This window comes from Larus michahellis, chromosome 7 (genome assembly GCF_964199755.1).
Source record: "Larus michahellis chromosome 7, bLarMic1.1, whole genome shotgun sequence".
Taxonomy (NCBI): domain Eukaryota; kingdom Metazoa; phylum Chordata; class Aves; order Charadriiformes; family Laridae; genus Larus; species Larus michahellis.
The window spans coordinates 49829686-49853385 of NC_133902.1; the positions used below are offsets into that span (position 1 = coordinate 49829686).

Sequence of the window (23700 nt, forward strand, 5' to 3'; positions counted from 1 at the left end):
CCTTTCTGCTCTGATCACAGCAATATTAAAAACTGGACCTCGCGCCACAGCCCCTGCTGTTTGTTTAAAGCAAATCTGCCACATGACACAAATGAAACAACTATGAAACACACACAATGTTGTCAATTTATTTTCTGTCCTTCTACCGCCCCCAGTTTGGTGCAGGTACCGATGAACTATGGAAGTTCACGCATTGCCACCATAATTCCTACCCCAAATCCTGGAATCGGCCAAAGAGCACACCCCAAATGTGCCGCAGACCCAGAAACAAGGAGGAACTAATCCCACTGTTTTCTTTTTTATTTTTATTCCTGGTTAAACATGAAAATGCCCAATGGATATCTAAAACTAACACAACAGGATGGTTGTACAGAATAGCACAAACAAGACAGCAGGGCCTAAAATATTCTTCTGCTGGAGAACATAGTTACTACTCAAGTGCACAGTGCCAAAATATCCCGCTTTAAGGGCCAAGGGAAGCCCAGACAGACGGATCTCCAGCATAAAAGATAACAACAGCCTAGTCTTCCTGGTCACCTGATCTCTAGGAAAGCACACAGAACAAATGAATCATTTTGTAGTTTTATTATCCCCACCCCCACTTCTCACAAACGGACTATGACTCGCATTGAGATCTCAGTGCATTTCACAGCAAAAAAAAAAAGTGTACAAGAGGATCAAAACAGTTGTGCATAAACCCAACTCTTTTTTTTTTTTTTTTTGCACAATTTACAGTTTGTGTTGAAAGTTAACATGGTTATTTAAACCTTCTGATGCATTCTTACACTTGTATCTTCTCCATGGAAAACATCTTACCGGATCACACAGTTGTGAGCTCTCATAATGCTGGATCAGGTGCAGCCATTGCCATGGCTGGGAAGTGGCAGATAATGTTATATACACTGATTGGAAGACTACATCAGAAGAAAAAACAGAGTAAGGCACCACTGTTGGAAAAATTAAGGTAGCTTGTAGTTACAACAATAACGAAAGCCATAATAAGTACTATTCTTAATTGCCAGCAATTCTTAGACTTCAATAAAATAGTTATAAAAAAACCCAAAGGATGTTTGTACCTGAATACAGTTTCCTGATATCTGATTGTGTTTCAAATCAATACCCAGTCCTCAGCATAATCAGCTTTTTTTTCTGTGGTAAGATGAAAAAACAGGACCTAGAGTCCATGTATTCACAGGTCACATTTCACTGCATTGTTCTGAATAACACCACAGGAGAAAAATCAAAACAATCCAAAGGACAGTTTCTAACACTGATACTTCCCCTCTTAGATGATTAGATGGGCAGAGAAATTTAAATACAAAACTGTACGCTTTCTGTTCATTTTGAACGCCTTAGTCCTTGGGAAGGGAAGGTGGAGGAGGAAAAAAAAAAAAAAGGCCAAGTCTCATTACATTATAACATGAGAAAAATCAGAGTCACTCAAAGAGATTTAATAAAATTAGGAGTTGAAAAGTGTTCAAATTACTTTTCCAATTCAAGTCAATTATTTCAAGTATATTAAAACATTTCAGAGGAAAAATTTCTCCATGGTTACAACTTTAATTGCTTTTATAAATCCATAAAAAAGAAAGGTAGTCTCTACATATATCCCATATTCCTCCGATGCATGCACGTCTCCTCTCTGAAGAAAAAAAAGTCATCATGATCCAGTTGTTTCTTAACACTGATTTCAGGCACATCTTCCAAACATCCCTCCAGTTTTCGCCAGAAAGGTTAATCACTGGGCATAAAAGCAGCAATTTTCTGTTGCTGTTGTCTACATGGGTACTGAGCAGGTTTCAGTTATTAAAGAGCTTGACGCAGATTCTGAAAAAAGTTCCCATGTCACTCCAAAATCCAACGGTTCCTTCTTCTCTTAGGCAGCTTTTGCAATCAGATCTACTAAGAAGAATCTTACACAATTCAGATAAAATCTCTTGGATCGTACAAAAAACAAGTTGGTTGGATGTACCTGGCAAGTTTGTCTCTACAACTTTTTTTTTTTAAGTAGCTTTAAAGTGCCCTAGTATACTTATTTCTTTATGCTCATTTAAACTTTCACGATAACATAAAAAGGGGACACTCAGTGTGATTACTGTGTTTTGAGAGACAGGGGAAAAGGAGAGGAAAATCAGAAAACTCATCTTAAAGCAGCTTTTCTAGTTAGTGTCCGTTTGCTGAGTTTGCACAGCAGAGACTGTTTTCCAGAGGGGTTTATGGTACACCCAGCCATCTCCCTGCAATTGTAAGAGAAAATACTGTTACTATAAAGACGTTGCCCCGGGAGGACTCCCTTCACACAGCTATTAGACCGATAGCTGTGAAAACCAGAGGGACACAGTTTACACCTTTAACTCCCACAGATTAAGACACAGCGATCAATGCTGCAGGCTCTGAGACTGCTTCAGAACACGGTCGGACTCTTGCCGAGCCACAGCGCTCTCTGGGAATCGACTGCACTTGTAATTAACCCAGATGGAAAGCCACTCTCCTCAACTCCCTGATCCAGATTACTTTAAAAAGCCAAACAAGAAGCCAGCAGAGGCACAGCTGTCCAAGATTATCAGCACAACTAACACAGCCCAACTGCTCACCCGGAAATGAAGGAGCTCAGGATTACATGTAGATGTTTTCTGAGTAGATCTGTGTCTCAGATTAGCAACGGAATTTCACCTCTTCTACATCTAGATACTAATAATACAAATATCTAAATCTCAGCTAGTCATACTAACATAGCTTTAGAGAACAAAAAGCTTTATTGGAGCTGACAGATAGTCCTGAACTTTAAAAAATAAAACCAGAAAAGTAACATACAAAAAAAATTTAGGTTGTTTTAAACCCTTGCAGCCACAGACACAGGAAAAAGAAGAAGGGGGCATTATATTACTTCAGTTTCACAGATAACGCCTTCGCTACAAGAAGAATCTAAACTACTACAGTGTAAATTCTAGTTGAGTCCTCCCCTCTTGCACGGGGCTCAGCAAAGCTCTCTGCGCAAGCAAGGTCTCATCATCTGGACGACAAGGAAAGCCTGTCTCAAAGTTATCACACCAGCAGCCCCCAGGGTTCCTAAGCAGGCTGCAGTTCACCTTATTAAGAGTCTGACTGTATTATTATTGTTACTACCATTATTGAAATACAGGTTAAGCCACTGAACAAATAAGGTCCATCCAAAACATAACGTAGACAAACACAAGTTCTAAGTTGAGAATTAACTCGTGTTCCTTCTTGCTAACAGTAATATCTCGGGTTCATATGTGCACAAGATAAGGAAAATCAGTACTACTGATTATTTTCTTTGGGTATTTACTGTTACAGTCTACTTACACGTGTACATGTAAAGCTGTTTTCCATGTACCACAAGGAAGTGTTTGGTAAAAGCAACCAAACCACAAAACAGGCAACATTTTGCAAGGAAATCGCCAAACCAAAGTGTTTGGGAAGTGAAGGCTAAAGTCACACCTTTAAATGCTTGAGAGTGCTTATGTCACCTTACTCCTATGGATCCCATGGGGATAAACTATATGATCCAATGCCAAATACTCTATTCTGACAGGACATGGACCCTTATGTGCACCTGCTTTCATTGTAGCTCTGCCTCATCAACAGCTAACTGCTTGGAACTTACTTCTTTAAGGAAGTATTTAGTACACCAAGGTGTTTCTGTTTCAGCACGAAGCCTCTCTTCATTCCTCTGTCGTTCTTCAAGGGCTCGCTTGTGCTCCGTAGCCTTATCGATGTCTCCATCCCGCAGAGACTCTGTTACATGCTGCCACAGCCTCCTACAAAACAAATTGTTAGCTTCAGTTTTCAAAAGTTGTCTCAGCCTGACACCTGGAACTTACAGGATCACTGCATGCGGTTATTTCAGAACAGGAGCACTCCCTCTACTTAGGTATGACAAAACCCAGGTCAGAGCACAATGGTGCAGCACAGGTGGAAGGACTCACAGCCGAGTCTTATAGCTACGCTAGTAATTAGGAGCTGATAGGAACGGCTCTGCGGTGCCAGTCTAAATGCCTGTTTGTATACCCTTCAGAAGGGCTATGGAAGTGTTACTCAACAGGCAGTTTCTTGTGAGGACCTCCCTTGTCAGGAGCTGCCCTGCTGTGTAGCTGATGGTTAAAACCAAAACAAATAAGGAGGCTCTGTTCTAGCAGGCACTTTATTAACGCATAAGATGACTCTATCCATGAATAAAAGAGACAAGATAAACAACCATGTGCCTGCACTTGGGTTTTTTTGCACTTCTCATTATGCACTTGTTTTTATTTTTTAAAATTTTTTTGAAACAAAGATCACTGCTGCTAAGCACTATCCACAAATAGCATGTACATTTGCAGGTTTTCCTAAGGCATTCACCTGACTGCTTAGGACAAAAAGGGTCAGACAATAGCGAACATATACTCTACCTGGATTCAAAAGGTCCTTGTTTCTCAAGGGGCCGGACTCGTTTTCTTGTCACAGACAGCTTTGTCAAGTCCACGTATTTAGTCTCCCCATTGCTGTAGGTGAACTCCAGCACACTGTTCCATTCCCCTTGCACTCTGCACACTACTGTGTTCGTCATGTTCTGCTTCACTTCACCCGTGACTCTAGGAAAGCAATTTATTTTTTAAAGGCCATGGCTGAAGACACCTGAGGACTATTCCTTGCATAATCACTCAACTTAATTCTGAACGAGTTTGCAAGCTTGTCACACTGTCTTGAAAAATGTTAGTTACTTAAATTGTATTTGCATGAAGAAGCTCAAAGAGCAAAGTGACTTTCTCTTGTTGCTCTAGTTCTCTTCGTGTTACCCAGGAAACTCCATTTTTGGCTTCAGCTTAAGCTGGTTTCAAACCTTTTAATGGAATAGAAAATGAAAAAGAAACTACCACAGGCTGGTTCATGTATAACAAGCAGTTGATCATTTCCACTTGAAACACCACATCAGATACATACTTCAGACTTAAAAAATAAAAATTCAACTTTCTAGCAAGAACGTATCTCACTACCTGCTGGTGCATTCTCTCACATCTTTACATCTCAGTGCTCTCCATATGTACGTGATCTCATTTTATGTTGCTCACAAGCAGTAGATACATAAAGGCAGAAAGCAAGGTAGGAAACTAGGAATCAGGAGAACTGCTTTTCTTTCCTGTCTCTTCCACAGAAACCTCTGCCAATAACAAGATATTAAAAATGTCTTTCTAATATGTAGTATTTCATTCCAAGTGTCACACAGACTCTCAAGTCTCACCATAATTACACACACTGATGCGTATTTTTCTTGTCAACGTCAAGACCTGTCCAAAGACCTTTGGGCACTCACTTCATCCTGAACCAAGGAGTAGGAGCTTACTGAGCATTGCTAGGCAAGCAAATTACCACCCTCAAACAGAACTTTTCTCCCAAGAGGAACAAAAGGGTCTGCATACTATGCAAACAAGACTGGAGACATTCTCACTTGAAAGGTGTTGCAGGATTCACAAAGGACTCACTATCTCCAGCTTCAATTAAACTGCAATTACCTGTACACAAGCTCTCTCCAACACACCACTCTCCAGCTCCCCTTCCCAGATTTCATCAGCGTTCACACAAAGCACATGTTACATCCTTCACACTTTGCTGTTATTAGCTGCGCATAATGTAACTTGCACACCACTGGTTTGCTGTTATTTCCTTTGAACAGCTTCACACAGAGGAGCAGAAAGCAGCTCTTCTGTGCTCCCACCTTGCCCATGCTGGCTGCATGCTGCCATGCTCAGAAGGGAGCGCAGCACGCGTAGATGCCATGTTCCCTCTTCCACGTGCACCGGCAACTTCCAGCTGTGTCTGCACCCACCTGTCCCCCAAGCCCAGCATCAAAACAGAGAAATTAATGAAACAACTATCACAGGCCAGACCTTCCAGCCCAGAGATACTGGATGCCAGTGCAATCAGACCTGTGGGGAATTGCCAGGGCAAGCGGAGAAAGCTCACAGCTGCCTTAGAGCAGGAGGCAGCAGCCAGGGCTTCTGCCGCATCCTGGACGTGCGGGAGGCAGCTGAGCCACATCACCCTCCAGCAGCTCAAACCTAATTTAACTTCATCAGAAAGATCTCCCCCAAAAGCCAGACTGGTAAGTATGTGTTGCCCAGGCACAGTTCATTACAAAAGTTTTTTAAGATTCATTGAAGAATACAGGCCAGAGTTGGATCAACATGAGCAACAAAAGCATGTTTACATTAAACTATTAAGCTTTTTTTTTTTTGTGAAAGTTAACAAGCACTAACAGTTTCCAAAAGAGTAGCTGACACGCAAGCAGCCTTCATTTTGTCCTGCTTTTTCATCCTGTGACTTCCACACCTCACAAAAGCTATTACACACGTGGTGGAGTCCCTGCCCTTCTCCAAAGTGATCGCTGAACAGACTGACTCCGCAGGATGCCAGAGACCAGCCCGTTCAGGCTTCACAGTTACATTTGCACAACCTTAAGAGCTTAATTTTTCCAAGTGCTGTGTGGTTACAACACAATACTGACATCCAGTATTTGATATCAATCACAAAATTACTGCCTCCGTTCAGCCTAAAGTAAATGAAGTTATATCACTCACTATTAGGGTGCAGCTTCAAGCTGCTACATTAAACTCTCGTTGCAGCCTATATTTCTTCAAGTTGCATTGCTCAGTGACACACAACCGTTCCTAGCATTGCAGATCATAATATTTGTTTAAACTAGTATTAGTGACAAAAATCTGCTAGCACTTATTTGTAAGGTTGGCATGATTAATATATGTCTAGCTGTTCATTATCAACATCCTCTGTTTCATCAAACTGAAGAGGTACAGGACCAAGGAGCCAACATCCAGCTGAGGTCTAACAGCAAGGGTCACTCTACAAAAAGGAAAAAAATCTATAACATTGCCATAGTAACTCACTTGCGCTCTGTGTAACCATGACAACACTGCTGCTTCCCCATCAAGAGAGTCTTTTGGCAATGTCCAATCATCACCATGTCAAATTTTCAATAGCTACAGTACCTTCAGCAGATCTGTCTTTAAAATGCCTCTACATCTGTGACTAATTTCAGAGAGACAAATAACAAAACAATTTCCAAAATTGAATCATTGAAGTAAAATTGCATCCTGTCGCTTATTTTTTATGGCACAACAGGAGCTATTGCAAGGTGGAAGATACGTTGTAAGCACTGGAAACAAAAATCCCAAACCATGCATCACTGTAAAATTGCTGCCAGTGAAAGAGAGCTACGTGTAAGCTTCAGTTCTCCAGACGCCATTGGGACAGGGGAGCGATGGTTCCAAGTTAAATTCAAAGCATGCATGGGAATTTGCGGGGCAAAGTGCTTCAAGACAGAAGCTTTGGTGGTGGGGCTTTTTTTTTTTTGTTTTCCTTGAAACGATAAATACAGCCTTACCCTACTGTTTCAGAAAAAAGGGATTTATAGAAGACTGATGATTTTTTGTGACCTGTGAGAGCAATGCATGTTTAAGTTTTGATGTTCTAGGCTGCTACGCATTTCATTATCATCTGTTACACATTTAATCTAAGAAAGGTTTAAACACTGTCCAGCAAAATGCTTTGGAACTAGATATTCTTTGTGTGACTACTAAATTTTCTCCTACCTTAATTAATTGTCTATATATTAGCTAGTCTGCAGTCTATATATTAGCTAGTCTGCAGCAGTTTTACTATACAATCTCTAAAAACATCAGTGCTAATGAGTTCTAAAAGCTTTTGCGTCAAGTGTGCAGACACTTCTTAGAATCTGGTAGAAGTAACCCCAAGCAAACTTTTCCTGGCTCTTCTTTCTTTCACCTCTTAGTTTTTAACCACACATACACATGAAAAATTACCACTACAATTACCATTTTTGTCTTTAAAAAAAAAGGTGGTTTTACTTAGAGATTTTCTAGTTACTTAAACTTGATAATCTTATATTTATTATACAGAAATCCTAAGACAAATAAGTAACAGAAGACTTATTTCCTCATGTTCCTTGCAGTGCAACTACAATGAATGTTGCAAACAACATGCAACCCTTTAAGACAGCAAGTTCAACCTCATTTCAAACAGAAAATCAAAAAATAAGAAATGCTAACCAACTTCTAACAGAACTAAGAGAATCTGCGGCAGCCAGGAATAAAAGCCAGAAGCTCTGTCTTCCCAGTGGTTTGAAAACAGTCAAACATGGAATTTCCTTACTGTCTTTAAAGGCAGCCTGATTTTTCCTTGAGGATCACATAAGATGCAGTTGTTTAGCTATGATATTGTTTAAGAGCACAGTAATACCTTCAAGTGTTTATGAACAGGAAAAGCTACCTTTCCTCAGACTGTCAAGTGAGTGTGAGTATTTAGCACAAAGAAGAGGGGAGTTACGCAGCTACTGCAGTTCTAGAGTGTGGATTACATGGAAAAATACAAAAAAAGTGTTCTCACCGATGTAATTTGCCACCGTAGAAGGGCTTGGTGTGAAAGTTAATACTTGCAGAATACCCAGTCTTTGCACAGTTAATGTTGACTTTGCCTCCTAGTTCTACCCAGGGAACAGTTAAAATTGACCGAGCGTATGCACAGGGCAGAGAGAAGGTGTATTCTTCCCCATGTTCCAAGAGACTTAAGAGACCTGTGTGAAGAAAAACAAGAATCCCTACATCAGGACCATTTTAGAAAAGACCAAACACATTATTGAAACAGATATCCAATGCTACATCTGACTACTTTTCCTCACAGGCCCTCACATCAAAAAGGAAAATTAAAAAAAAAAAACTACACTCAACAAAAGTGACATTCATTACAGATTCTAGATATAAATATTTTCATGAAAATACTAACCTGAGTACCATGCATTTATGTTTCTTTTGGGAAAAGACGTTCATCCTAATAATATTGCTCCATAAAGTACAATATTGTGCTGGGTGACATACTTTTCAGTAACATGTAAAAGGGCTGGTCACTCTCTTATTGATGGTTCTGGAGCACGACAACACAAGACTTATGCTGCCAAAGGCAAACAATGAACGAATACCCTGAACCGCAGATCCTGAGGAAGGCCAATATTCCTGTTCTGGTTTCCCTCTCTGTGATACACCTGGAGGCAGGCAGCAGAGACAATGCTCCTTACCCCACCTTTCTGCCAAGATAAACCCAACTCCCTCCCGACAGTAGCTTTTGCAATTAAAGTCAAGAATCTCATAAAAACTAGAATTTTTCTTTGGGTTTTAAGATCTGTGGGTTTGTTTGATTCCTATTAAAAACCCCAAACACAAGATCTACCTCTTGCCATTACAAGAGAATAGCATGACAATTAACTGGTGCCTGCATCAACCCATGCCTCTGTAGCATATTATCTCCGTGCATCTGGTGTCACTTTTCAGAAATTCTTATGGCTTTCACACTCACGACACGATTCAAGAAATGCCCTAAGGGAGATACTGACTTCAGAAATTACCTGGTACAGACAAAGCATCATGATGTGCCTTCCACATCCCCTGCCATGTTCATTCCCCTGTCAGATACGCAGTTTACATGTAAGTACCTGGAATGCCTATTTGCTGAACAGCTTACATTACAGTAACTGCCCTTTGGTTTAAAAGTAAAAATTTTATTTCCAAATATAATCCCAATTTTTGGCAAAGCATAAATCTATCTAGATTTTTCCACACATGAAAACTTGCTGTTTATAATGAGGACTTGTAGTATCTTCTAGTTTATAAACAGTAAAAATAAGTAAGAAATCACTGAATGAGTGTACATAAAGGCTTGCAGATCACAAGGATTAGAGGGAAAACAAGAACAACAGCGGCTGACATCTCTGCAAGGAAATGTTTTTGAAAAATCTTTGAAAGAAAACTAGTGACCAGAAATCATTCGTATTTCTGCCAGAGGCATAAAACATCAAATTTCCTCTCAAACAAGTATTTGAATAGCTTTATAAAATTAATAAAGGACCGAAGTTACACTTACCCTCACCAACCATTGTCACTCCTATTGACATTCCTAAGAATTTACTTTTTGTCCAGACATGGGCGTTGACGCACATCTTTCTCTCTGCACATTCAGCGTAAAACCCTGAGACAGGAGGATGGTGGGACACTTGCTCGGCTACGAATTTTACTGTATAGTAGTCCAGCTCTTTTTGGCCTTCCAGATCTTTAGGAAGAGTTACTGACTCTGAGGCAGAGTGAGCAGAGGAGTTACTGCCAGCATCAGTGGCTACGTCACTCTTTGGCATCCTCCAGGAGCAGTGAAACGTTTCCCCAATGATTGGATTGTACGGTTTCTTTGCAATAGCTCCTTTGCGACCTTCGTGAAATGAAGTGAGATAATACTCAACAAAGCGGATCATCCTCTCCTCAGGGGTAGTGCCATTTGTGATTGCAATGAAGAGATCTGGGTGGGACATGAAGTCCGCGTACATCTCCAACAGCGATCGCTTCTCTAAAATAAAAGTGGGAAGAACCACCTGAAATAAAAGAAAACCCGGAAAGCTCTAGTAAGTAAAACAAAGAAACAAGCATTTTTATAAGAGAAGTTCTCTGGTGGAGGCTTCTGTCTCGTTTTGGACACCACACTTTGAGACTGAACCTTCCTGTCCCTCTTCTAAGATGTGAGCAAAATACAGTGATCAGAGGTCCCAGAAAAGCAATTTATAAGGAGGAGAGAAGCCCAGTAAGTACCACTAGGACTAAAGAGATTGTAAGGGACCAAGCATCCCTCAAAAAACAAAAAAGACCTGCAAAGAGATAATGTGTTCCACATGTCTGTGGAGGAGAAAACAAGCAGGAAGGAACTCAAAGTATAGCAAGGAAGGTCAGGAAAGGTTTTGTCTAATGGAGAGAAAAGCAGGCAAGCTATGCCAATGCTCCTGTGAGCCTGCAGAGCCTCTCTCACCACAGCAACTAGGACAAGCATCTATGAGAAATAACATAGTATGGGCTGATCCTGTACCTCTGAGCAGAGGACCTTATACCTTCCCAGTTATGTTTACCACTATGAAAAACAGCAGTCCTGTCCTTTGCTGGGCCAAGAGCAATACTGTAGAGTAAGAGGCTGTGGGTATCATGTCTTTTCCTTCCCTGTAGTGGCAACAAACCCCATGTTACTAACTGTTGTAAAGAGCAACACAGGGCTTCTCAACAATGAGATTAAGACAGTCCATTTAAATCAGCTGCATTCAAAGAGGTAGAGCACAGATGAAAGACTCTTAATAGATACACAAAAGTTAGGCTGAATACACTTGCCACGTTGTTGCAACACCAACCTGGAATATTAAGGTGGCTTTTCATTTCAGTATCCTGATATTTATGTTAAATGCGATTCTAACAACTTCATTACCTGTTTTGAAGTCAGGCTTGTCACATTTCAGTGCTTTCCCTGCTCTGAACTAAAGACAATTCTATACACACAGCCAAAAGTCACAACTGGGAGACTGACTTGACAATTTATTCCAACTAAGAGGAAAAAGAGAGACCAAATCCAATCTTCAGTATAAGTGAAATAATGAGTTAACGAATCCTGATTAAGCAGCAGCGGTTTAAGTTTGGCTCACAGGCAGCAGGACCTGTTTATACTACTTTTTTTTTTTTCTCCAAATTGTGAAATGTAAGCTCCACAATGCAAGTGCAAGTGTTCCTAGTGGCCAAGTAGCTAGTGCTCAAAAAACACAGCTTGAAAAAAAATTATAATCCATAATTCCAAGAGAGTGCTCTCCTCATTCCATGCCACTGTAAAATACGTTTTTGCTTTAAGACTGTCTAGTGCTTGTGGTAAGTCGTCTTTACAGGAGTTAATCGAACATAAGCTGGGAACAGGCCCATTTTCCCAGAGTTGACACCCAAATTGTCCAGTAGCAATTGAGCATTCATTTTTCAAGGCTGCTTGCTTTTAAGATCTGCACTGAAGTGACAAACCCACTTCTCTCCAGTATAACTTTTTTCCTGCATGCTATAGCTGTGAGCAAACACGGAAATAAGAATAGGACAAGAAAGGCATAAACAGACACCTGACGACAGATAATGGAAACCAAAAGAAAACTTTTCAGAAGTAGCATGAATACAGATGTAGGGTTACGCAAGTTGCGTGTAAAAGCATTATCAAGTGAGAAAAAAGATCATGGAAGGAAAGCAGAAAGACAAAAATAAGAGAAGGCTGTAGAAAACAGCATGGAAAGAGTAAGCTGCAAACACAGGAAAGAAAACAGGCCATTATAGGAAACCAACAATAACACAGTAGAAAACAAAAAGAGATTCTAACAGAAACGGTATGGTCAGTTCCATTAAAGAAAATCCGCTCCCTCAGCACATTCCACTTAAAACCTGCAGTGACCTGGGACATCAGAACTTGGGACCTGAAATTACTACAGGCCACAATTTCATATTAAGCTCAATACAGTTCAATACAGGAGTTGAGTTTAAAACAGCACTTCACTTTTACTGCAGCCAGTCTTCACACTTCAGTTACTTACTCTTGTTAAGTCCATGCCAAGTTTCAGCTGAGACAAGAGATGCAAGATAACACTGCGCTGTTCTTCCACTGCTCCTAGATCATCTTCCTTATCATCACAGATATCCTCCAGCTCCTCATCTGGATTTATTTCTTCAGGTTCCTAAGATAAAAGCCATAAATATCAGCTCAAAGATGTGACTGGCCAGACAACATCCAAAAAGAGGACTTCATATTATATTTAACTGTCCATGTACGAAAAAAAACTAAACAAACCCCTGCAGAGAGCTATACAATGGAATCTACTCCCAAGAGAGACACCAGTTGAAGAATTTAAAGGGATTTTGAGGTAACTCAGTGCAGACTTCATCTAGAGGATATAGGCTAAGATTTCTCACCATCTCTCACATGGGTCGGGGTCTTTATCCTGGACCAGCTGCCCCAGCTCAAGGCAAATTTGTGAACACTCAACCACCGAACACAAGGGGCCAAGCCCTCGCACAGAGCTCAAACCCTGATGAAAACTGCAGTATCACACAGGTGACTCCTTCCCAAGGATGCTACGCTGTTCTGCTAGCATAAATAAGGGAGCTGAAAATATCTAAAGGATAAGACTAGTTATGTACCAAATAAAGTGACATACATTGAGCACTTCAACTGTAACTCAATTATTAGAAGGAAGGAATTAAGTAATTCATTTGAAAGCTCCTGGTTTGTTTCATTTTTTCTTTTTCTAGCTTAGTGGCAACTACTCAGATCCATTTAAAAAAAAAAATCTATAAGCTATAGCAACTAAAAAAATCTTTTGTTTTGATTTTGCTATAAGATAGCACAGAGCTGTTGTGAAGACACACAACAGCACATTATCTTTTCACAGTGATAAAGTCTCATCCAAACAACCATGTGAAACCAACTAGTATAAAAAGAATGTAATTATGATTTTCTAGCTTACTTAGGAAAACATGCTCTTTCTCATAATCCCTGCTGTTTTTTTACTTTAGTATTTTGTGCTTCAAATCAATTTTGACAGTTATAATGATACAGACTGTAGCTATATTTCAAATACATTAAGCCATCCTGAAGTCAAGTGATGAGAGTTGCTCAGATTAAGAAAAACAGACACAGCAGGAGCTAGAAAAGACAGACAGATTTAATAGCTGGAGACAAGCAATCTTCTCTCTCATCTACTTAGGCAGCACTTCTTGGGCCCATTTTGAGAGCATCATGAATTCCAGTTAGGTTTTTTGCACCCCATTTTCCAGTTGTTTTAGATCAAAATACAAGGGACTACTGCGACACCACCTTGTATTGCCATCCCAATTAGTTCTCTCCACTTGACAGCCAGTTACAGAAAATAGCAAAAAAATTATTGAAAAAGATAGGAAGTTTCATTTACTGCAACTGCACTCACTCTTCCTCCAACACAGCTAATCAAAAAGTGTGAGAACTGTCATTAAATCATTTTCATATATTATGATTGAATCATTTACAGATATTCCTCAAAATAATTCCTGACAGAAATGGGATGTTCACATTACCTTACCCTTGTTAGCTGGCAGGGCTCTGCAACAGACTGCTCTTCTCTGACAGATGCTGGCTTGTTTATCTCTGCTGGGAAATTCTGAGCTGCTCCATTTTTGAAGTGGTTTGCCAGAGATATCTTCGGTTCCAACCAATTGATCGTCGTTCCTGAAGCAAAAGAAAGTTTGCGCTGAAACTTGCTCATCCTCTGGAAGGTCAGTAAATAGCAATTTTCACAAGAGGTTTGTTTTTTGTTTTTTTGTTTTTTTAAGGAATAAGCTGAAAGCAGCCAATTCCTCCTGCAGCCAATCCCTTCAGCAGCCACTAAACAAAGGTGGTGCAATGAGACACCACCTTCAGTGATCATTAGCACAAACACTGCGATTGGCGAACTGTAATACATGCAACTTGGACTGGAGAAACTAGTTGGTGTCATGAAAGGTGTAACCAGACACTATAGGAAGAACCCAGTATCACAAGAATGTTAAGTAACCCTTACAATTTTTTTTAACCGGTAAAAAAAAAAAAGCCCACCACTTCTCAGCTTTTCTAGCTCAGCTCAGTTCTAGACTAAAAAGAGCTAAAGCAGAAAAAGTTTTGTTGCCATTGTTTTCTCTGGAGAGGGTACTCATCTTTTCTCTGCTGCAAAGAAGGCAAGCACACACCGCTGAATAAATAATTGCTCAAAAGAAAAAAAAAAACAAAACGCTGCAGGGCTTGGAAAGCTATTACCCACTCAACGATTCCAGCATCTCTAGTTACTCCCAGCTAATTTATCAGGACAGATCGGGTTCCTCATTAATAATACAAATGTTCCATTCTTTTTCAAAGGCTAATAAAGGTTCAGGTGACTCCAATCAGTTTTTACTGAAGAATACACAAACTGACAAACCACCTTGGCTGGGTTGCAAACACAGAAATTATTAGGCAGTCTGAATTTCTCCCACCACACAGCAGCTTCCTGTGCTTAGGAACCTACACCGAGGGGGCTCTTGCCTTTTCCTATAGAATACACAATCCTTTATTTCCAGACATCTGTTACCTGGAACTAGGTCACATCCTCAGCCACAACAGGCAGAGTAAACTTAATTCAGGTAAACAGCAGCATTTCCACCAGGAAAATACTGCGGCAGGAACAAATTCCAGCTTTACTAATGGGACCAGACAACTTTTTCCCCAGCAAGGCAGTTTATTGTCATCAAGTCTATTACTCGTTAATCCATATAGTGAGAAATGAGAATGCCTCAGCAGTTTAAATTTAAGCTATTTAAACAGAAGTTTCAAATAAGTAAAAAAATAAGATGCTCAGAATGTCGTGTCACGCCTTTTTGAAAAGGTTTTACTCATCTTTAAAACCTCTTCATGAACAGTACCTGCTTTCCGAGCTGTAATTTCAACCCAGTAATCTGTAATTGTATGTTCTAGGCTGTATTTAATCCACACTCACTGCCTCTATATTAGCTTGAATTTGACAAGTAGCCTCCCTTTCATACTCCCTATCAGCTACTTCTAAAATAACCTTATTTATTATTAAGTTCTCTTTAATTTTTGCCGCTATATTCTAGGAGTTTTTTTTAAAGTGTTTTGAGCTACCAGTTGTGTTTTAATCTTTATGAGTGGACAGGATACCACACTAATACTTCTCTTCAACTAGAAGATCATATTCAAAACTGTTCTCAACTATTTCAGGTAGCACAAACTATTCTCTTTATTTGTGATCTCCTCCTCCCCTAGAAGTCTTCACTTTTTGTTTTTTAAACAGTTGTCAGCACTTTCCTTCTCCTTCAACACAGACCTCTCAGTCTATAGCCTTCACTTTCAACATTTTTCTTCAAGAGCTAACTGCTGCAATTGACCTTTTTGATAACGAAATACTTTTTTTTTATTTCAGTACATTATTTCACCACTTTTCCTAAATTCAAGTCAATAGCTGCAACTTTCCTGTTCATCTTTAAGTTTGTGATTTATTGTATATCTTGATGCAGTTGGGCAGTATTTTCTCTTCTGTGTTTTTTTTCTTTGAAAAATTTATAGCAAACTGTCACTCTCACATAGTTTCTAATCCTTGTTTTTTTAAGTCTGACAAGCAGTTGCCCAATGCATTTTTAGCAGTCAAGTACCACTTTGTCAGACCTGAAAATACTTTCTTCCACTTCACGTTTAAATTCATGTTCTGTTAGACAAGTCTTATCTTCATCATCGCTCCTTGCTGCATCTCACTCGCATCTAGCTGAAGTATGCTGACCTGCCGTTGTGATCCTAGGAATATTAAATAGTGCTTGTATATATTTTATTAGATAGAACAATCTGTGTTCAAGATTTTTTGCCTGAATCATGTTACATTTTCCTACACATAAATATAAAAGTGTCTCCTGCAGCATTCGAATTAAGCCACAACCCTTTTCCCTCCTATATCAACTTCTGAAGCCTACCAAAAAGACTCCACCAGTTGAACCAGAAGGATAAGTATCCCTCCTGAGTGGGGCGGGGGGAAATCTAAGCTAAACAGACTTAAAAAAAAAAAGAAAATAATTCTTCACAATCCTTGAAAGGAACAAGCATATTATGGCATCTCTAGAAAAACCACGCCAGTGGGAAGCTGCAGAAAGGCCTACGCTTTCTTTTCATGCTCTGTTTTTAACTCTGGTCCCAGTAACGCATCATCCCATCTGCTGCTCCTCCCCTCTCCATCCTTCTCTCTACGATATCACCAGAAATATTCAAGATTTGGACATCTTCAAGCACGTGTTTAGATTTGGCCATTAACAGGCAGATACATCAACTGAATAGCAGTCAGATGAATTGAGCTTTTCCCTGTGTAGTTTAAAAATTTAAAAAACACCAAAAGCACTCATTAAAAAAACCCTATCATCTTCATAAATTATTACAGTGGTGCTCATTAGGCCTTACTTATCTCCCCAGATACAGTAATGGGTCAAAAAATCCTCCTTAGTAGCACACACGCAGAAATGCCAAGAGGACTTCTGATGTGCGCCTCACAAAGTTACACGTCAATAGTTGAAAACATCCACAGGGAATAGGAAAATTTCTTTCAGTGTGAATAACTTCGGAGTTCAAAGACTTGGAGAGGTGCCATGCAGTTTTTCATTTTTAAAATGAAATTTTGAACTGAAATACAGCAAAAGAATTAATTCATCCTATTCACATATTTTCTTTTAATGCCTGTAGTGATTTAAAAATCACTAAATATTTTTATATAGTTTTAATACTTCTATACAACACCTTTTTTCATCTTAAAAGCTAAACTAATTACAGTTCTGAAATAATATGCACTGGCAAAGCAAGTACCACAAATACTATAGGAATACGGGAAAGATAAGGTAAGAGAAAACTTATGAGTGTACTTTGTTACATACTTACCATATTTACCATATCTGTTGTATAAGAGAACACTCAGAAGCTTTTTGCTCACAAAAAGCCGCAAAGTAAATATATGAAAAACAAAGTCACAATAAGATGCAAAAGAATTTACAAACAGGAAAGCACACATGGCGTTCCATACACTGCACAGAAACTAGGTGGAATGATACCGGTAAGCACCTACTTCCCAGGGAGGGATCAATTTTGCAGACATAGCAACATATTTATCTGCTGTCTGTGAATGCATGTTGTTCCACGCCCATTAGCAGTGGGGTTTGTGGTTGGTTTTTTGTGTTTGTTGGAGCAGTTGGTTGTTTATCAAAAGAGATTTTTTTAAAAATCTTTTTTTTTTTTGACCTTTAACCAATTTGCATTTGCCTACAAGTCCGTTCTGGCCTCAGAATGGAATGCAATACTTAGACTAGGAGGTTAACTCAAAATAAGGATACCAATACTGTTGATATATCAGCCTATGTTTTAATAATAACCTGTGCATATGTAAAGCTTTGTATTTTAACACTCAACTAGAAATGAAAGCTACACACATGTAAATGCTTATAATAGGTATTTAGTGTGTAAAAAAAAAAACCATGACATTTGACAGAGCTGTACTGGACGCTATGTATCCTAGAATCTGCAACGCCGTAAGAGTCACCTTCCGCTATTACTGTTCCTGAGCCGCCAGTTACATCCCAAAGGCAGCCTTCTGGCTGGGGTACCTGTTGTACTTTATTCTGTTGTGAGAGGCTCCCAACAAGTACATGTTACATTTATACAGCTGCTGGCCAAGACTTCTTGACAGAAAAGAGAAAACAATAGTAAATAAATAAATAATACGATACGCATGGGAGTTCTACCCAATGCCAGCAAGTCAGACTCCAGAAAAACTAGCAAGAAACCAGGCAGCCAGCAGTTTTCTCTACCCATGTGAAACTGCATTTACTGCAACTAGTATTTTTGCAAGAAGGAAAGGATTCGCATTTGTTACAAGGTTCTGCTCTTTGTGAGCATCTATACCCACCTGCTGGTAAGGATCCCTTTTGTTGAGAAGCATGTTGTAACTGGAGAATATGGAAACAGTCATTTAAGCAGTTCATGGTTGCCATGGAAGTTGCTTTCAGCATTAATAGGTCTTGATCCAAGGATGTAAGGTGACCGGAGACAGGAAGGCATTCTATGCTCCTGATCAAGTCTCTCTGCTGGCCCTCAGCCTGAGACATCATCTGTCAAACAACACAGTCATTTATCAGGTCATGAAAGCGTGTTGTGTGGTACATGTTTAGCTGTGCACACAGAGGATCCCAAATGATTTTATGACAATAATAAAACTAAAAGGTAATAGATTGTATACAGTTAACTGTACTCTTTTTTAACTTGATGCAGCTACTGAAGAGTCATTGAATGCATGACGAAGTTCCCACAGCAATACATGGCACCTTATTAACAAGCAAAAGAATATCAAAGTGACTTCAAAAAAGAAGCAAAGAGGAATTTGAATGTGATAGTTGCTACAGTAAATATCAAACACTTTCATGCTTGGTTGATAGGGACGGGGCGGGGGGGGGGGGGGGGGGAACATCCCACACGCTGTGTGAGGAGTAATTAAGCTGTGCTCCGCACAGCCTGGAAGAGGATCTATGAGGTACTATCCACTGGTATCAAGAGCTTTTCACTCCCTACAAGAAGGAAAGGAAAATACCTGTATCACTCAGTTTGGCTCAAACCATACAGGATTCTCATTTATTGTCTGCACTGCCACCACGTTTAGGATCACTATCTCACTGTTCACTCTGCGGGAGGGGAAGAAAAAGCAGCAGGATTTTTCATTGTTCTCCTTCTCCCCCAAGCTTCTTTCCTCCTTCCTACTGGCACAGAGCACCCCTACATCACAGAACTTGCAACAGCACATTTGCCTGCAAGAGATATAGTGCTGAAGCACACCAGCCATCAAGCAGCACACTGTGGTCTTCAAAAACCCACATACTTCCTTCCTTGCACTCACAAAAGCAAAATATTGTCTGATTTTGAATCATGGGGATAAGGCAAACCTTCTATACATGCTAGTGTCCCTTTTCTGGGGAGGTACAACAACAGCGTTAATGTAACTGGATAGCACTACTCTGCCATCATTACATGTTCTGGCAGTTAAGTTAAATGTAAGAACAGATTGATTCAGCAGAGCAGAAGAGGAATTTCTTTAAAGAACCTAAAATGCATTCATACGTTTAAATACTTAGTTTTTTAATTCACCAATCCTAGCAGTACCCTACTGATTTTTTTTTTTTTTTTTTTTTTTTTTTAAGTACCTTTGCCTGCAATCCCTTCCAGGAACCGCTTTTAAGGTTTTATGCAATAAATACTTAGGCAATATGTACTCATCAAGTTCACAGTATGTGGTATTTGGAACATTTTAGGGCTTGGCTACATAGCATGCTATGGTGTGAATTTACAGAGCACTGGCTCTTTGGAAGCGGAATTAACTACGCACACTCAGCCTTAGTACGTCCCAAGAGTGACAGGGCAGAAAGACAGTAAAACACTTGGTTATATAGCCTTGCCTATGCAAACACATCAATTGTTAGCAGAACATGTGTCCTATTTTCAGTCATGAACGTGATATGAGTCTTTGAGTGCAAGTTTTTTTTCAATACTTTGAAAAACTCTGCTAGATTTGAACAAAAAAAAAAAAAGCCAAACTATAAAGAAGACACAGATAATTAGGCGACAAATCACTGCAACACTTCTGGTGATCTTCACTCTTAGTAATTTACTATGTGGTAGCACCCAAGCACCTCATTCCAGGACCAGGCCAGACAACAGGACAAGCCACGTTGCACTGAGCATTGAACATCAAATAGGCACATCTCCCCTTTCAAATAACATACTTTGAACAGTCCTAAGTTTTTCCTGCTTATACACTTGGATTTGTAAAGGAAAAAAAAAAAGGAAATAGTGCTTGGGGAGGAAAAAGCACTGCGATTAAAACCTCAAAATCTATCAGAAATACACAGGCCATAGTTCTCACTTTGCAAACACACACACCTGCATTTAGTGCAAGTCACATAAAGATCCTCTTAGATCTCCTGTTTAACAACGCATCCGAGTCAGCAGCATGACATGTATTCGGCCAAGAACAAGGGGAAGAAGGGAAAGGGGCTGACAGAAGCAGCAGCTACAGTGCAATTCACGGGAAAATTAAAAAAGATCACCGTGCAGCAGGTGCTTTGAAAGAAAAGCTGTTCTACCTTCAGCTTCTCAAATGGAATTTGTAAGTACTGAAGCTGTGTCATGCTCAAGTGTAACAGGCATGCACCTGCCCTTTTTTAACTATATCTAAAGAAATAAAAAATAAAAAGTAGGCATTGTCTCTAACAAGCACTTTAGCTTCAAAAAGGTAAGCAAACTGACTTTGACATTCAGAAAAGCTACTATTACCGAGGATCCTTCATCTGTACAGGCCAAAAAAATTTTAAGTTGATAAATAATCACGCTGTGTCACCAAACTCAACAGTCAAAAGAGAACCTGAATAGTTTTCTGTGCTCTTTGCAATGCTAAGAAAAATCATTCCACTTTACTTCCCACCCAGTGAGAATCCCAATTAGAAGATGCAAGCCACTGCTTCAGTGCTCCAGCTCACACACTCCCCGCTTTCCTCCCTCAAGTTTTGAATGCCACATTGCCATTTGAAAAGTCAAAAAGTTAAAAAACCATTTCTGAAGCATTACCTCACTTAAAGAGGATAGCTTCTCAAACACCAAAATACAATAACAGATAAAAGAAAGAAAAACTGCTAAGAGAGCTACAAGCATGACTTCTGTAAATGTTAACGCCATATTCTGTATTGTTGCTATTTTCGTGCAATAGGTAGGGAAGTGCCAATAATATTTAAGTTTACCATATGTTGTAATTGTTGTCATAAACTTCTTACTAGTGTGGTACAAGTAAGACATAACTTGACGAATCAAACCAAAAGACTGTATAGCTTCAGTTTTAAAGTGAATTTGGAAGAAAAACCTCTCTCGGAGGATAAAGCAGATGAACCAGCTCATAAAAAACAGAAGCCACAGGATGAAGTTTTCCTGGGTACCTGACAGGAATTCACATGTCCTTGCATTAGCACTATAGGAGACTTTATTGTTGTTAGAGAATATAAACAGGATGGCAGCAGCTACCCTTTTGCAAGCCATCTGCAGGAACGGTCTGCTGCAGACAGAGACTCACAGATTCTAAGGTATAAAGAAGCAAGTCACCTCATCTAGCCTACTGAATAATTATGCCATAGGACTTGATTTAAATCAAAGAACAATGACAATGGCAGCATACCATACCAGGGAAAGTATTTTCAACACCCATTTACAGCTGCCCACTGATGAATTTACCATAGTACTCAGCTGCATATTTTAAGGTTAATGACACCCACAATACAGAGCACGCTTCTGTCCCAGTTTGTCTAAGTTCAATTTCCAACTAGTCACGCTTCCTAGATTAAAAGCCCTCCATTAGAAACTTATTTTTGCCAAGAAATGTATTACACAGCACGAATTACACTAACATTACAATACTCATTAATATGAATATTACTACTAAGTAACACAGGTTCGTAATTCAGCAGTTAATTTTGCTTTAGTATTAGCTTCCGATTTGCATGATCTACAGTGTAAATATTCACATGTTAAATCAACCAGCAGGCAGTCCATTCTGGCAGTCAAGATGAAACGGTAATTATTTCTGGTTTATCCAATATATACTACACCTGCATGTATAGTGAAAAAAGCATAGTTCCAAATTGCTCATTTTATTTTGCTCTCTTTTAAATCACATTCATCCCTACACAATTTGGCCACACAAATTAGCATGCTATAAAGTGGTATTAGGATACTTAAGCATCAATCATGACCAATTTCTCCTTAGTCATAGGAGATAGACGTACAGCTTAGTTGATTCTTCTATAGCTTAACACAGGAATAAAACAGTGTATGATATAATAGCATCACAGTATGTGTAGTATTATAATGCCTTAAGGATATTCCCTTGTCATGTGTAGTGCTAGGACTTGCAAGGGTGAGAACATGCAAAATTCTACCTTGAGCATCAGAATATTATCGCGGAGTACAAAAGTCTAGAATATAAATCACGTACTTCCACAATTAGCCAAGGCAAGTAATTTATCCTCACACAACTAAGCAATAATAGCTTCGGACATATTATTGACAATATGTTCAACCAAGAATACCAGGTTTCTCTACAATCCTACAAACAACAGGACAGCTTTTTCAAAAGATTATTAGATAGTTTAAGGCATACAAACCTCTCTAACATCTACAAGGTGATCTGGCTGCATAATAGGAACTCTTTTTCCAGTTGATAACCTGTGATGTCCAACATTGAAAAAGGAAACTGCATTTTGACTGGGTCTTCTTTGCACACCAGGAGAGCTGGCACTTCCTTGGGATGCAAGAGAGAAGCTGCGAGATTTCAGAGGAGGGTTGTTCTAGTGAATAAATAAGCATATTGAGAAACATTTACAATTAATTCCTAATAACCAGCAAATATTCTAATTTGAAAGATACAGCAGAACAGTTTAATCCTTGATTTTTTTATAGAGCAAGGACAGATGACAAAGCCTTAATAACGTATTAGTAGCAACTGCTAAATATTTTGCACTATCTGCTAGCAGTTGACCTGTTTTATAGTCTAATTACAAACAATCTGTGAAATGAGATTGATCAATATGTACCACTTCCGATTTGAAAATTAGTCCTTGATCTGCAACAGTACTATAAGCTGACTGCTAACAGATCCTGCAAGGATCAAGCTCACGTTTAAGAGAATGGGATGTCATTTAGAACTATTAATTGAACTTATCTCTTACAACAAAGCCAGCTACAAAATGTTGATCCTATCTTAAAAGCAAGGTTTTATTCAGGTATCAGAACAGGTGTTATGGTAATCAGGAGGTTCTATAAAATACAGTATATTTGCAACCAACGCATGGTTAGCAAATGGAAGCAACAACCCTAAGATATAGTGTTGAGGAGCTGCTTCTCAGACACAGGAATTCATCCTAAATGTATTTGTGGGATGTTGAGTGGTTTTTTAAAAAAGGCCAAAAAACCCTGGAAAGCTCACAAATGGAAGGGCTTCAATTAACACTGAAGACCTGTACCCTTGCCCATTTAAAAAAAAAAAAAATAATGCAAAACCACTGGAAAGGAAGACCATTCAGCTGTTCAGCAGCAAACTGACTTCACTTTGTGTCATTCCTAAAGCATATTTCTATTACAAGTCAGCTATTATTCAAAAATCTTTCTTAATGTAATTGTCAAGCTCAACCACAGGCCCTTTTGTAGTCTCTCTCTTAGATAACAGGA

At 39.3% G+C, this 23700-nt stretch overlaps 1 protein-coding gene across 2 annotated transcripts in view; it reads right to left on the minus strand.

Annotated features, from left to right (window-relative positions):
- Positions 1-570: 570 nt before the first annotated feature.
- OSBPL11 (oxysterol binding protein like 11) overlaps positions 571-23700 on the minus strand; it is a 41795-nt gene continuing 18665 nt past the window's right edge. Inside the window, exons 5-14 of one of the 2 annotated variants that reach the window (XR_012588517.1) lie at positions 22638-22820; positions 18350-18551; positions 13970-14115; positions 12449-12589; positions 9949-10447; positions 8422-8608; positions 4413-4595; positions 3629-3782; positions 1077-2237; positions 571-914 (exon numbers count right to left, since the gene is read on the minus strand). Coding sequence is in view for 1 of the 2 variants with exons in the window: in XM_074596146.1 (XP_074452247.1) it covers positions 2160-2237; positions 3629-3782; positions 4413-4595; positions 8422-8608; positions 9949-10447; positions 12449-12589; positions 13970-14115; positions 18350-18551; positions 22638-22820 (1773 nt within the window). In the remaining variant the exon portion in view is untranslated. Of the gene's footprint in view, positions 2238-3628; positions 3783-4412; positions 4596-8421; positions 8609-9948; positions 10448-12448; positions 12590-13969; positions 14116-18349; positions 18552-22637; positions 22821-23700 lie in introns of both variants that reach the window. The other variant, XM_074596146.1, reaches the window with a different exon arrangement.